This window comes from Amia ocellicauda, chromosome 12 (genome assembly GCF_036373705.1).
Source record: "Amia ocellicauda isolate fAmiCal2 chromosome 12, fAmiCal2.hap1, whole genome shotgun sequence".
Classification (NCBI taxonomy): Eukaryota; Metazoa; Chordata; class Actinopteri; order Amiiformes; family Amiidae; genus Amia; species Amia ocellicauda.
The window spans coordinates 7,185,676-7,200,789 of record NC_089861.1 but is presented as its reverse complement, the minus strand read 5'-3'; the positions used below and the strand labels follow the sequence as shown (position 1 = coordinate 7,200,789).

Below are 15,114 nucleotides of genomic sequence, written 5' to 3'. Positions count from 1 at the left end.
ATGCATTGAAGCAACTGCCATGTGATTGGTTGGTTAGATAATTGCATTAATGAGAAATTGAACAGGTGTTCCTAATAATCCTTTAGGTGAGTGTACATACAGATCACATTTTATCTAAATATAAAACAGGCCCAGGACAGATTTTGAATAAGAACATTTTGAGGAAATCACAAACCTGACGATCTTTAGAAAGGATTATGTTACCGGTGATAAACCAAGATCCCCTGACATCGATTTAATTATTATGATGTTTGTTTGGCTGATGCCTTGGTTCAAAAGGTCTCCCACTGAACAGCTGAATGCTAAAAAAGTTGCATATAGAGTGGATACAGTACAAAAACAAAAAGAGTTAGAGAAGCAAGAATACAGTATAAGATACACCAATATAGCGGATGTGACTGCAGTAAAACTGAATAGCTGACATGTAGCTTGTCTGATATTTATAAACCAAAATAGTCATGTATTGGCTTTGGCCATCAGCAGGTGGTTCAAAGTTTCAATTAAAATATCTGTCAGTCTGCACATTTGTCCCAAAGGCTGTGATTGCTAATTATCTCTCACCATCAGAAGACTCTGCAGGAAGGATTTCATTATTTTTATTGGCAGTTCCTTGCCAGCTCCACACTTGACACCATACAGATTGCTGGGCAGTCTTTGGACACAGACCGGAATTGCAAGGGATGGATCTGTAGGGATGGCCTGTAATTAAAACCAACAATGACACCTTCCTTTTATACATCTTCCATAATTAAAACCATACATTTGTAGCTAGTCAAGATACACCGATCTCAACCAGAACATCCTCAGTGGTCTCTCTTATTGACTAAACGCCACCTGGAGCCTGATGCATTAGGGTAAATCAAACTGGGTGGCAGATGCATTTCCAGAGGGGAGGTCTGATAGTGTGAAATCTGTCCCACAAATCTCCCTCTCTTTTCCGGGCTCCTACAGATTCCCCCTGACCACTGTGGAGATGGAGGCACCATATTTGATTTTAGATTAAATATTAAATGAGGATACCATCTGCCTTATTGTACTCCAAGGTCAATGGCAAGTGATTTTGGAGCAGGGACAGGGTGTTAAATATAGGATGGGCAACAGTTATACCTGATGTTTTTTAAGACATCTGAACCACTACATTCATGGTGAATGAGAAACTTGTCTATTTAAAATGAGTAATTAAAAAGCTAGGGCCTGTCTTATGCTACACTGCAGAACAACATTATAGTAAATAAATAAATTACTGACACAGCAACTCACTTTATACTGCAAAACATGGAGCAGGTTTTTGTGTCACAGAGACCCTGGGACTTCAATGTTGCTTGTGCAACGGGGGAAACAAGACAGGGGACCAACAACATATTCTTTTAAATTAGCTGTGTCTCCATAGAGATGTTTATTTCTTTTCATAAACAGTCTCCCTGCCAGAAAAGTACTGTGCATAGTTCCCACTGGTACTGGGTAATAAAGTGATAAAACGGACTTACGAGGGAAAAATAACCTATATACACCAGGTGTGAAATCCCAGTAATAAAATAAAGTGGTCTACAGTTCTGATTAATTCCATTGGGCCAAGTCCATTGGCCTAATAAACGGTGCAGGGTTACATTATCCCTGGAAAAGACTATCTTTCTAGCTCTAGTGTCATCGTGTCTGGGTCAAGTTTGAGGTCATACGGCCGCCAGATTCTGTTCCTCTTCCTGTAAACCACTCTGTAGATCAGATGTCAAATGTATTCCATAATTTCACAGTGAATTAACCTCAAGGGCAGGAGTAATCCTATTTGGAAGAAGGTTGCCTTGGTGACATCCATTAATAAGTGAGTGTCGGTGTGAAAACATTTGGCGGTGAAGCATTGAAGAGCAGCCTTGTACAGCACTTAGGAAATTAGTCTGCCATGGCTGAGTTAGAGGGGCAATATGCGGGTTGTTGCCGCACTCCATTAAATGAAGCTATAATCCCTGTTGCCAATTAACATTTCCACATTGAGATGTTCATGCAGCCCCACAAAGAAATACAGTTAAATAATGACATACTATTTTGATTTCCATTTTTTTTTTCATTGTCTAGATGCTGACTTCTACGCAAAACATTATATTATTTCATATTTGAGTCTATACTGGTAAATAGTGATTTAAAGTATTTCATAACTAAGTTAATTTGGACAAAGGACATATTTACATTTCTTAATAAAATGCAATATAAGGCTCAATTATGTAATTAAGAACTCGGTAGGTTGCACCAGTGTTGTGGTAGTACAGAGCTGGGCAAAGACAAGAGTGGGTTCAATGCCCATCTCCTCTCTGTACTGTTTATAGTATGAGCACTCATCACAAGATTCCCAGAAGGATTTTTCCAGCACCAATTGTAACCATGCTGTATGGAAGCCAGATCCCTGCAATGCTATTGGAAATGGTCCACTTGTTTTCTTAAGTAGGATAAAACGCAACTAAATAAATAACAGAGACAGAGGCTGGCATTTCTGCTTACATAGATTTCCAGTACACATTAACCTTGACCCCTTGCCACTTCTCCTTACGTTGATACTTTTTTCCATGACTCACTGTTGACTGAATCCTTCTTGGCCTATTCATGTTTTTTCTGTTTTTTGTTTTTTTTGGGTTGTTTGGTTGTTCTTTGGGGATTTGTTTGGTGACCACCTTATATATTTTAGGTATGAAATATATAGAGTTGTTTTTGTTAGTATTCATACACTTAATTTGAAACAAGGTTATGTGGTGTCTATGACTTAAATAATATGTGTTCATTAAATGTCTCTAGTTTAAGTGGCTGTTATTCAATGCTGACAACAAGGCATGCACTCAGAGGACTGTCACATGTAAAACCTTTAAAATGTGTATAAATTAGCAGATATTCCTCAGAAAACACACAAAATTTAATCTATTTACATTGGATATTATATTTTGTTTTCTGTGTATGGTGATTACAAAAATGTTGTTACTGTAAAGTTGCTTAGAAATGCCAAATAACCTCACATATCTGGCAAATAACAATTCAAGCCCAATTAATGTATGTAGTACAAGGTAATTAATTTGGTTAGCATAAATGCTCTGTAGAGCAGCAAAATAGAAAAATAACATGAAGATGGATATATGGTATTTTTGATATTTCTACCATTTGTTTGAAATAATGTTATTCTGTGATTCATTTAATTTCTAAAATATGCATTAACCCTTTATGAACCAAGACTGAGATATATGTATCATACAGAAGTCTGTACCAGGAAACTGTAAAGATCCAAGTTAATTGATTTGAGTTTAAATCGGTGGAGTTCTACTCCATAGAAATCAATGCTGTGGACTACAGTTACACAAACTATGCCTTAAGTGTGATACATTTATTTTGTAATTTAGGTTCTTACTCTAGAATACAGATCACCAGAACCATAAAACCATGACAACATGGTAACAACAAACTCTGAAGAAGCATAAAGTAAGATTTGTTTGAATTAGTCACTGTACAAAAGAATAATAAAAAACATAATAAAAAGTTATATATATATTTATATGTATACACAATTATGTGCGGGTGTGTGATTGTGTTTGTGTGTGTTAAACTAAATAGGTGACAAAAGTGTGGTCTTTCACACTACAATATGAGCTGGGAAATGTTTCCATGATATCATATTACTGCAACTTCCTAACCATTGCCCTCTTTTAAACAATTGTATCTTAGTAACTTTATCCCTGTGTAACTAAACATGAAAGTCACGATTATTCTGATTGAGGATTATTTTGTGTTTCACATCCACCAAACATTTAGAGAATGGGAAGCCACCAAAAGCTATTTATAACTCTCCTGATAAATTGTCCTAAAAGGGTTTACCCCTGGGGTCAAGAACACAAGATGTTGCTAAGCTAGGGCCATGTGAAAATTCCTCGGTGGGACAGCTGACGTACTGTGAGCAACTGCATGCAAAGGGAACTGTTTATACTTTGAAAATAATAAACGTCAGACCCGGTCATACTAACACTCCACAAAAAACCAATGTCATTAAACACATATTTGCAGTTGACTGTATTTTGAAAAACATCTCAAGATTCTGTTGTTCTTTTTCCAAACATAGTAGTTGTAATTGTTGTAGTATTAGTAGTATTGTAGTATTAACATTTTACTACATTTTATCTTCAAGCCTGCTGAAAGGATTTTGTCAAATAAATGTTAAATCACATTCCCTTTCAAATCAAATAATGTCTGTGTTTTACTGTAGACTAAGCATTCAGTCACTGTTGAATAAACAAAAAAATATGGATTCATATTTTAACTATAGACAGAATTGTAGGCAGTTACCCTCTAGATGGCTCCATTGCTTTATTTTTGATTTTGCTCTGTGCAGAACACGTCTAGCAAGAAAGAGTACATGCACAACAAAGACAATCAATTCTAGTGTCAATCTAAATTGACATCTAATCTAATAGTTCATGCTAAATCAAATGCACACCATTCAGTAATTAAGTAACAATGGTAATAGAAACGTCCTGTGAACAGCCCGCTGCGCATGCGTGTCAGACAGGCTGCACAACCGGTCACCCTTTCTCACCATGGTAACAGCCTGGTGGCATCCAGAGCAAATGATTCAAAAACCAGCAGAGTCCTCAGGGGCTTGTAGCAAATGGTAAGGGACTGGGTGGGGTACATTTTCTTACAGATCGTATCTATTTTATTCTGTTTTAATAGTTGCTTTGCATTTTAGCGAGACATAATCCTGCAAGACAGATACTTCTGAAAAGCACGTGTGGCTTTGGTCACTATGTAACTCGTATTAATCCACTGAAACCAGCTGCTGTTAATGCTGCAGTCAATCTATCAATGCATCTTCAGAGTGCACTTATTGCATTGCACTGAAACCATAATGCTTTAAAAAGTGAGTGAGGAATCACATGCTGAAGAGTTAAGAGAGATGCAGGAATGCAGTTATTTAAAGCAGATTTAACAGCACACTCCATGATGTGTTTCATATTACAGAGCTTGCACTTATATTACAGTCAGATGGAGATGCATGCAGACTCGACACTGCAGGTAAGCAAATGTTTTCTTAATGCATGCTATTCCTTTACATTTTAAACATAATTCATAATAATCTCTTAGCAGAGCAACTGTTGACAAAACATAGCCTACACATTCATATAAATTAAAACATGAAATATAGCCTGGTCAAAATAGTATTTTTTTATTTATTTTATTCATATTGCTTAGATTTCCCCTGAAGCATTTTCTTTGACAAAAGCTGCTATAGGTAATACTAAAATTATTCAATATGTGTGTTTTTATGCAACTGGCTATAGGACATATTTTCCAGCTAATTTATTGTGAGCCTCTTATATGACCTGTTTTTTATTTGATTTTATTATTATGCTATTTTAATACAGGTGCTTGAACAACAGTTTGAAACCCTTGAAGCCCTGCGCCAGAAGACACTGAATACTGTCAGCTTGGTAAGTGGTTTAGTGTAAGATCAATTATTTTTCAGAATATTGTCTAATAATAATAATAATAATGAAACACTAGCAAACAACATTCATTCAATTTAATTCAAGTCCAATTCAACAGATTGAAATCCAGGGCTTCAGTATATCTTTCCTTTCAGGTCCAGAATGAAATCAATGAAATACTCAGCACTTCCATTCGAGACAACAGACATAATTATTCCAGCCCCTCCAGAACTTCAACACCAGTATCTCCCAGGAGGGACTCACAGGTGTTCAGTTATATGTTTTTGTTCTTGTTTGCTGTGTGTTTGTTAATATATTTTGTATTATTGTAAGTCATATGTCCCTGAGTATCCAGACTAGGTTATTTTGTCATGATAATATTTAAGACACAGCAATTTTCTTTTTATAATTATTTGTTTTAAATACATCCTTTTTAGGATGGAAGAAATGTATCCAGCTCACCACAAGAGGGAGCCGATGGACTTCAGTCAGATTCTGGAAGCACTTCGACACCCAGGGAGGCCAAAAAAAAAACACCCATAAAGGGCAGCATAAGTCAGGATGATATTTCACAGCAGAAGGAAACTTTCAAAAGCTTCCTATCCTTTAAAATAGGAACCCAGGACCAGGAGGTTAGGAGCCCTATTGAGGAAAATTATCCAGATAGTGGAAATGATTCTTTACATCTTGGAATGTTAAGAGTGAGTCATCTTGCTGATGAACCATCCGATGCTCAGCTAACGTCATCTGTTTCAGCAGCAGTGGAGGATGGAAGTCCATTGTCAGCGTCTTTTCCAGACTCCACTAAGGATCTCTGGAGTACCCTGGACAAGATAAGTCTTGCCAGCAGACGGATGAAGGAGGAGATAGAAAAGTCACAGCAGCGTGAATTAGCCCTGGCTCTTGAACTTGAGCAATCAGTGAGTCCCTCGTCCAAAGAACTAAGCTACGAAACTCCCCACAGCCTCCAAATGATAAACTGTCCAGAAGACTATGTTTCAAGAAACCTACACCTGACATTAAGTACCGATGTGAAATCTGCGAGAGTTACAGAACTGGAACATACGGTTGAGAGACTGAAAAATTATCTGTTTTTACTGGAGGAAGATAATCTGATTCTTAACAAGCAGATCAGGAGAAGGGATTTAGAGAGAAGTCTGCAGGTTTGCAATCACACATCCTCCCATTCTTCACAGGACACCAGATGTCGAACTCAAGGAGAGATCGATAAGGATAATTCGATTAGTAAGTCCTGTACGATCCAAAGAGCACAGTCCGATGTTGGTGAAAATCCACTGGAAAGGCAGCAACAAAAGGAAGAGCACAAGTTTGAGAGTTCACTGGAAAAGCATCCTTTAGAAAATGAAACCAAAGATGCTTTTGAAGTGAAGAACTTTGAAATGACTATTGAGAATCTTAAAAACCAGTGTCTGGCCCGAGAGGAGAGAATGATTCACCTGAAACAGGAAAAACTGGAAGCTGAAAGAAAGCTAAGGAAGATGAAGGACTACAGTAACGAATGCGTCAAGAAGCTGCAGAAACTCCTGCATAAATGCAAAGAACTCAAAAGCCAAAACAAAACTCTTGCCGAGCAACAGAAGCAGCAGCTCGAATTCCTCAATGCTGTGAAAGAAGAGAGACAGCAGGCACGGGATGATAAATGCGGCATTTTAAGGGAGAACGACATAATCAAATCTCTGCTGGTCGAGGCGCACCGCAGCTTGGCTCAGAAATCAGACTGGAATCGGCAGCCGGATAGCAAGGTGGCATTCTTGACAGGCGAGGTGAGGCAACTGACAGAGGAGCTGGGCGTCAACAAACTGGAAACACAGAGAATTAGATCTGTGAAGGAGACTTTCCTCCAGGCGTCAGATGAGAAGCTCACGGTGGATTGTGACAATGTCATGAGAAATCTCCAGAAAGAAGTGGACTGCCTGGCCTCTCCAAAACTGTCCACAGAACAGAAGGTCATGGATGAGATCCAAAACGATCCAGCCAAAAACAGCGTGGGAGAAGATTGTGAGATGTTATCTGTGGGGGTGGCCAAGCTGAAGGTGGACAATCGTTTGCTCCAGCAGGAACTCCAACAGTGTGTCCAGAAGAACCTGCAACTCAAGGGCATCGTGCAGAGGCAGAGGGAGGAGCGGAAGGTGTTGGAAGACTGTCTCTTCACTGTAACAAGCGCGAAAGATATCCTGCAGCTGGAAGTTCGAAAGCTGCAACAAGATTACCTTGACCTCAGAAAGAGTATCTCCACTCAGCTTAGAACTAAAAACCTTGACGCATCCAGTGGTTCATTGGGGTTAAATGAAATGCTGGACTTCAAAGATAAGGAAAGGGTGTATAACAGCCCAAAAGGTATGGGTGCTATTAACTTTGTAGCCTTCAGTGTATGTGTATGAGTGATAAGTGAAAGATACAGCATCTGGAATTAAGTTACATACATAAGTATGCAATATTTACATGGAAATATAAAAGCGATGTTTAATGATACTAGCTGAAAGGTTGTTTTAAAATGTTTCTCCTTCATTGTCCATTTTCATTTGTCTGAAAATACCGGTATTTTCTATGTAATGACATTGTTTGTCAAGTACATTAATTAAATAACAAAGCTTTTTCCTATCATATCTTCTTATTATAGCATTGTGTCTCAGTAAACTGCAACTGATCGGATTATTTTCAATTGCAATTTAATGTCCAGTCAAACCTTACAGTGACTTCAGTGGAAGGAGAAGTATTGTAATGTAAGGGAATGATAGAAGTTTGCCCTAATATGATTGAAGTCATTTATTGACATTGTACTATATATTGCTGATAATTGTTTATTCTGTAATGCACTATTGACTATTGCACTTAATACTTATTGCTGGACTTTGTACCTTACTACAGTATTTTCCTATCAAAAAAGACTGCCCCCCCCCCACACACACACACATATGGAAAGAAAAACAATAATAAATAATAATAATGCGATTGAAAAGTAAGAAAAAAATCATGACCCACTGATGAATATATTCAATACCACACATATTTTTGCAGCTTACAACATGACAGTATTTTCCAGCTTTTTCTGAAAAGTATTATATTACTTGGCTTTTACAGAGCAACTGGCAATTGACCTGATCAGGAAGCGACTTGAAGAAGATGAGCTGAAACGAGGCACTACTGAGCATTAGGACCCGATATTGAACAGGGTCTGTGATGTACCTGAAGCAGCCAAGACATCCTTCTCTCTTCCATCTCTCCACAAAGTGCAGCAGCACTCTGCTAAATTATATATACTGTAACTGCTTTGACCATGAGCTATTTATTCTGCCAACAAATCTGTAGTTGTAAAGATGATGTGTGCACTTTGTTGATCTGTTCTCTTCCATTCAATACAATTGCATTGAAACATGCTTTTAGTTTTGCCAAGTAAAATAAGTTCCGAGTATGAATTTGTTTGAAAGTAATTCTTAAAATGAAAAGTGAAATAAATATTTGCATTGAATACATATACTGTTTTTATTTTAGGAGAGAAGGGGTGCCTAACAGAATATATATATATATATATATATATATATATATATATATATATATATATATACCGATCAGCCATAACATTATGACCACCTGCCTAATATTGTGTAGGTCCCCCTTTTGCCGCCAAAACAGCCCTGACCCGTCGAGGCATGGACTCCACTAGACCTCTGAAGGTGTGCTGTGGTATCTGGCACCAAGACGTTAGCAGCAGATCCTTTAAGGCCTGTAAGTTGTGAGGTGGGGCCTCCATGGATCGGACTTGTTTGTCCAGCACATCCCACAGATGCTCGACTGGATTGAGATCTGGGGAATTTGGAGGCCAAGTCAACACCTTGAACTCGTGATTCATCAGACCAGGCCACCTTCTTCCATTGCTCCGTGGTCCAGTTCTGATGCTCACGTGCCCATTGTAGGCGCTTTCAGCAGTGGACAGGGGTCAGCATGGGCACCCTGACTGGTCAGCAGCTACGCAGCCCCATACGCAACAAACTGCGATGCACTGTGTGTTCTGACACCTTTCTATCAGAACCAGCATTCACTTTTTCAGCAATTTGAGCTACAGTAGCTCATCTGTTGGATCGGATCACACGGGCCAGCCTTCGCTCCCCACGTGCATCAGTGAGCCTTGACCGCCCATGACCCTGTCGCCGGTTCACCGCTTTTCCTTCCTTGGACCACTTTTGATAGGTACTGACCACTGCAGACCGGGAACACCCCACAAGAGCTGCAGTTTTGGAGATGCTCTGACCCAGTTGTCTAGCATCACAATGTGGCCCTTGTCAAAGTCGCTCAGATCCTTACGCTGCCCATTTTTCCTGCTTCTAACACATCAACTTTGAGGACAAAATGTTCACTTGCTGCCTAATATATCCCACCCACTGACAGGTGCCATGATAATGAGATTATCAGTGTTATTCACTTCACCTGTCAGTGGTCATAATGTTATGGCTGATCAGTATATGTATATACACTCACCTAAAGGATTATTAGGAACACCATACTAATACTGTGTTTGACTCCCTTTCGCCTTCAGAACTGCCTTAATTCTACGTGGCATTGATTCAACAAGGTGCTGAAAGCATTCTTTAGAAATGTTGGCCCATATTGATAGGATAGCATCTTGCAGTTGATGGAGATTTGTGGGATGCACATCCAGGGCACGAAGCTCCCGTTCCACCACATCCCAAAGATGCTCTATTGGGTTGAGATCTGGTGACTGTGGGGGCCAGTTTAGTACAGTGAACTCATTGTCATGTTCAAGAAACCAATTTGAAATGATTGGACCTTTGTGACATGGTGCATTATCCTGCTGGAAGTAGCCATCAGAGGATGGGTACATGGTGGTCATAAAGGGATGGACATGGTCAGAATCAATGCTCAGGTAGGCCGTGGCATTTAAACGATGCCCAATTGGCACTAAGGGGCCTAAAGTGTGCCAAGAAAACATCCCCCACACCATTACACACCCACCACCAGCCTGCACAGTGGTAACAAGGCATGATGGATCCATGTTCTCATTCTGTTTACGCCAAATTCGGACTCTACCATCTGAATGTCTCAACAGAAATCGAGACTCATCAGACCAGGCAACATTTTTCCAGTCTTCAACTGTCCAATTTTGGTGAGCTTGTGCAAATTGTAGCCTCTTTTTCCTATTTGTAGTGGAGATGAGCGGTACCCGGTGGGGTCTTCTGCTGTTGTAGCCCATCCGCCTCAAGGTTGTACGTGTTGTGGCTTCACAAATGCTTTGCTGCATACCTCGGTTGTAATGAGTGGTTACTTCAGTCAAAGTTGCTCTTCTATCAGCTTGAATCAGTCGGCCCATTCTCCTCTGACCTCTAGCATCAACAAGGCATTTTCGCCCACAGGACTGCCGCATACTGGATGTTTTTCCCTTTTCACACCATTCTTTGTAAACCCTAGAAATGGTTGTGCGTGAAAATCCCAGTAACTGAGCAGATTGTGAAATACTCAGACCGGCCCGTCTGGCACCAACAACCATGCCACGCTCAAAATTGCTTAAATCACCTTTCTTTCCCATTCAGACATTCAGTTTGGAGCTCAGGAGATTGTCTTGACCAGGACCACACCCCTAAATGCATTGAAGCAACTGCCATGTGATTGGTTGGTTAGATAATTGCATTAATGAGAAATTGAACAGGTGTTCCTAATAATCCTTTAGGTGAGTGTATATAGTGGTACAGTCACTGCATCCAATAATTTCTTGGAGCACCTGACCTGCAGAGTCTGGCTCCTGCATATACCCCTTATTGTTTAAATATACAAAAAGCAGCCAATTGTGGCATAGGCTATTTATAAGCGTCACACATTTCTACCATCTTTTAAAAATGTATGTTTCTTCCATATGGGAGACATGTATTTTAATTTCTTGATCACAACCAACATTTGTAGACACTTTTAATGGACTTTATTATTTCATAAACATATAAAGCTATCAGCTGGTTTAGTTTCAGAGCTTTGGGTTTTGACACAGTTCCCTTAGTATTGTAACGTTTGCCACATTATAGAAGACTGGCAAAGCTTCCTCTAAGTATCTTCACTGTGTAGAATCAGACACTAAAGTCAAAATACATTTGAATGAAAAATGTGCAGTGATAAAGCACTACAGGGTGATTAGCCCTTTATTCCTATATCTTGATAACATTTTCTCCATAGACTTTCTGTACAACATTTTATTTTCAAGAAGGCAAAAAAAAAAAAAAAAAAAAGGTAATGTAGTCTCACACACTGATGTTTAATCTACATTTTACTGCAGCAAGAGGGAGAAATGTGCAGGAGAAAGAAAGAGATAAGAGCAACTGGCATCTTTTTCCACCATCATCCCAGGAATCATGGCTCAGTATGCCATGACACTGGGCACACTCATATAGTTCAACGAGTTCACTCCCCTGCAATGAAAGATGAAAAGGTCGTCAGCTGTAGTAAAATAATACACATTTCCTCTGGGATAGTTATAGTTTGAAGGTGAGGCAAAACATATGTGATCATTTGTGATATTGCTTTTCCACGGACGCATCCAAGGAATCTTACTTCGCTACATTGGCGCTGAGGATACTCTTCACAGGCATGCTCTTGGGCCCGGGTGTTGGGTGGAAGATCTTTCCCTCCTTATTGGTAGTGGTAGGCTTTGGCTTCTTCACAACATAGGCATCTGCAGAATGGGACGGGTAAGTGTCAAACGTGCCCGACTTCATGCCACCCATCTGAAACAAAAAGTACACTGTTTGAGCTCAGGTGGACTCGGATGTTTGTTTATCCAATTGTAGTTTGCAATTACGGTTTGATTGAGTGATTCATTGACTGATCTGTGAAGTTCAGAAGATCCCATTCATTCTCCACCCTTTTCTCCATTCCAATTTACTAATGAAAAGCCCAGGTGGAATGAAGACCAGGAATGTCTCAGCCTTTGAGGTCCAGATATGAAGGACACCGCTTGCCAATTCGGCGGCTGTGTAAGACAATGCTCCTTCTACCAATGTAAGCGATTCTGACCTGTTTGGCTGGAGAGCTTGGTTTGAATGGCGCGACGGCTTTCTTGCTCCCCTCGGATTTCTTCACAGGCGGCAGAGGTTTGTCAAACTTGTAGGGGTTCCCGTCGAAAAAGTCATTCGGATGAAGGTTCAAGCGAAACGAGCCCCCTTTGAGCATAGATCGGTGTGCCGCGAGTTCTTTCTGTGAAACAAAAACGATGATGTCCTGGGAAGGTCTTTGCCTTTGGTAGCACCGATAATGGTCGACTACAACATCTGCACCTTACACTTCTCAGTCTACAATGTCCTGGCCTACAAGTAATCAAAATAATCTGATTTTGAAAGACTTAAGCACTGGGATGCTTTTTCAGTGTGCAGATCAGTTTCTGGGCTTTGTATGTAGGGACGTTGGAGGTAAAAGCACCTGTTCAAGACATTTTTCTTTAGAAACCTCACCTTCCGCATTTCTTTAGCTCTCTCGTAAGGATCTGCAGAGTATGAATGCAGTTTAGACAACGTGACATTGGGAAATCTGAAAAGAAAAGTCAACATGAACATTTCAACAAAAAGAAAACTCATTTATAAAGTGAATGTGTAATCCAGCAGGTTTTTTTTTTTTTTTCTTACCCATATCCAGTTCCTTTCTTCGGTGGGTTTGTTAAGACATTTTTCCCTGGGGATTTGTAGGGTTTTCTGGGGACTTGCAATGCACTCATTGCTGGAATGGGACCCCCCAATGTCCCATAGTAGCTGCCATACCCTGAGCTTTAACACAAAGAACCAACATCAGTAAAGTCAGAGTTGCCAATATGACTTCCTGCAGAGCTGTGCGTTTCGAGTTTCCATGCAACTGGGTTTAACGGCTCTAATTACTACACGAACACATTTTCAGCACTTCTCCCAAGGACTTGGAAGGTGTAATAGGATACTGGATCTTCAACTGACTATATAATTTGAATCAAAGTACTGCAAAACACATCAAATAACTGCTAAAGTTTAACAAAATAATGAGAAACAGAAGACCTTGCAACCAACCAATGAGAAACTCTGGTTAGACAACATGACAGCATTACAACCTGAAAATGATCGTCTCACAACACAATCTGCTTGAATTGACCTTTGACCTCTACTGCAGAGCCATACTTTTTTATATTAAAGCCACAGTGATACTACACTTGCATGTTTGTTTTTTCCTGCACATCTATGGGGAAATGGGACTTTCCGTTCCCTTTTTAGCAACCACCTAAAGCTGATGTAACAGCCGAAACAACATCAACCACAAACTGTCTTACGGTTTCTTCTCTCCATTGCTGGGGAGAAAGGCCTTGCCGGTGTTTTTCTTGGACTGCTGCAACCTGTACTGCCGGCGGATTTTGACAGGGTTGGAATAGGATTCGTTCTCAAATATCCTTTTAAACTGAGAATCGAAATAGCCCACTTGGAGAGCGGACTTCAGTTTGGTGCCTCCTGGCATCATTTGTTTCTTTTTGTGGGCTGCTTCATTGAAAGGCCCTTGAAACAGAATTTAAAAAAAGAGAGACCGAAGTGATTACGTAACAATTAATCTGGGGTGAAGAACATAAAATCAAATCACAATAGATAGAGACATTCCTATAAGTCAACGCAGAAGGACGTACGGTTGTACTGGGAGGAATACTTGTCCCCAATGGTGACGTAGCCCATCTCTTTGAAGAGGCCGATCCTCTCCATGTCTGACTTTCCCTCCTGAGGCATGGCTGGGGCGAGGGAAGAGGCCGAGCACAACCAAACACAGGACACTTATCTGTCAAACAGGTGTCCTGGGCAATCTGACAAAACAACAAAACAACAAAAGAAATATAGTTTTCCTTCTAGTAGCCTATTGCACTTAACATGTTTTTTATTATTATTTGCTGTTGTTTTTATTATTATTATTATTATTATTATTATGATGATGATGATTAATAACAATGGAGTTAGCATAAGGCTAAACTGCAGTTTTATTACTTTAAATAACAGCAGTTCAACAAAAGGTGTTCAAGTTCAACTACCTTTTACAAAAAGGTACCACACCACCAATATCAACTTCATGAAATTAAAAACAAAATAAACAAAAACAAATACAGTCCATACAAAATAATAATCAGCCATTACATCCATATATTCAGAAAACAAATAGAAAAATACACAAGATTAAAAAACAAACCCATAAACAAAGAAAACCACAACTTCAATTAAGTAAAAGCGATATTTCCCACCACTTACCCACCTGTCACCTGCAAGCGCCTCGGCTAGTGATCTGTTCACTGCAGCTGTGTACAGACAGTTACCTTGGAGCTGGACTTATTAACGTTGGGGAGTGAAAATATAAATGTGTTAAAGAAATTGATTAATTGTTAATGATCTACATGTGTATGTATAATTGATTGTTTTAAAGTTTTTTTTTATTGATGTTAGACCATTTAACTAGATGCATTATTTTCAACAAAAGACGAATTGTATACAAATATACTCCCATCCTCGTTGTTTTGGTATCGTCTAAAACGTCAGCGCGCAATGCATGTCGGGAATTGTAGTATTTTTTTGCTATTATACGTGTTTATAGTTCAGTGGGAAAAGATATCATTGTCTTATTATCGGTTTAATTTAATAATATAATCTCGTCGTCA

At 39.4% G+C, this 15,114-nt stretch overlaps 2 protein-coding genes across 3 annotated transcripts; one reads left to right on the top strand and one right to left on the bottom strand.

Annotated features, from left to right (window-relative positions):
• The first annotated feature begins 4,670 nt into the window (after positions 1 to 4,670).
• Positions 4,671 to 8,947, top strand: ccdc110 (coiled-coil domain containing 110). The gene is made up of 5 exons (XM_066718217.1): positions 4,671 to 5,040; positions 5,391 to 5,456; positions 5,609 to 5,719; positions 5,891 to 7,811; positions 8,556 to 8,947. The coding sequence occupies exons 1-5, from the start codon at positions 4,930 to 4,932 to the stop codon at positions 8,627 to 8,629; spliced, it is 2,283 nt and encodes a 760-aa protein (XP_066574314.1). The 5' UTR covers positions 4,671 to 4,929; the 3' UTR covers positions 8,630 to 8,947.
• A 2,441-nt stretch (positions 8,948 to 11,388) lies between these two features.
• Positions 11,389 to 15,106, bottom strand: cfap96 (cilia and flagella associated protein 96). 2 transcript variants are annotated; one of them, XM_066718212.1, is made up of 8 exons: positions 14,711 to 15,106; positions 14,104 to 14,274; positions 13,759 to 13,978; positions 13,094 to 13,231; positions 12,923 to 12,998; positions 12,489 to 12,668; positions 12,027 to 12,199; positions 11,389 to 11,884 (listed from the first exon to the last, which is right to left on the bottom strand). In XM_066718212.1, the coding sequence occupies exons 2-8, from the start codon at positions 14,198 to 14,200 to the stop codon at positions 11,833 to 11,835; spliced, it is 936 nt and encodes a 311-aa protein (XP_066574309.1). In that variant the 5' UTR covers positions 14,201 to 14,274; positions 14,711 to 15,106; the 3' UTR covers positions 11,389 to 11,832. The 2 variants fall into 2 exon arrangements, with proteins under 2 accessions (XP_066574309.1, XP_066574310.1); XM_066718213.1 differs by having other exon boundaries at positions 14,715 to 15,106.
• Positions 15,107 to 15,114: the final 8 nt, after the last annotated feature.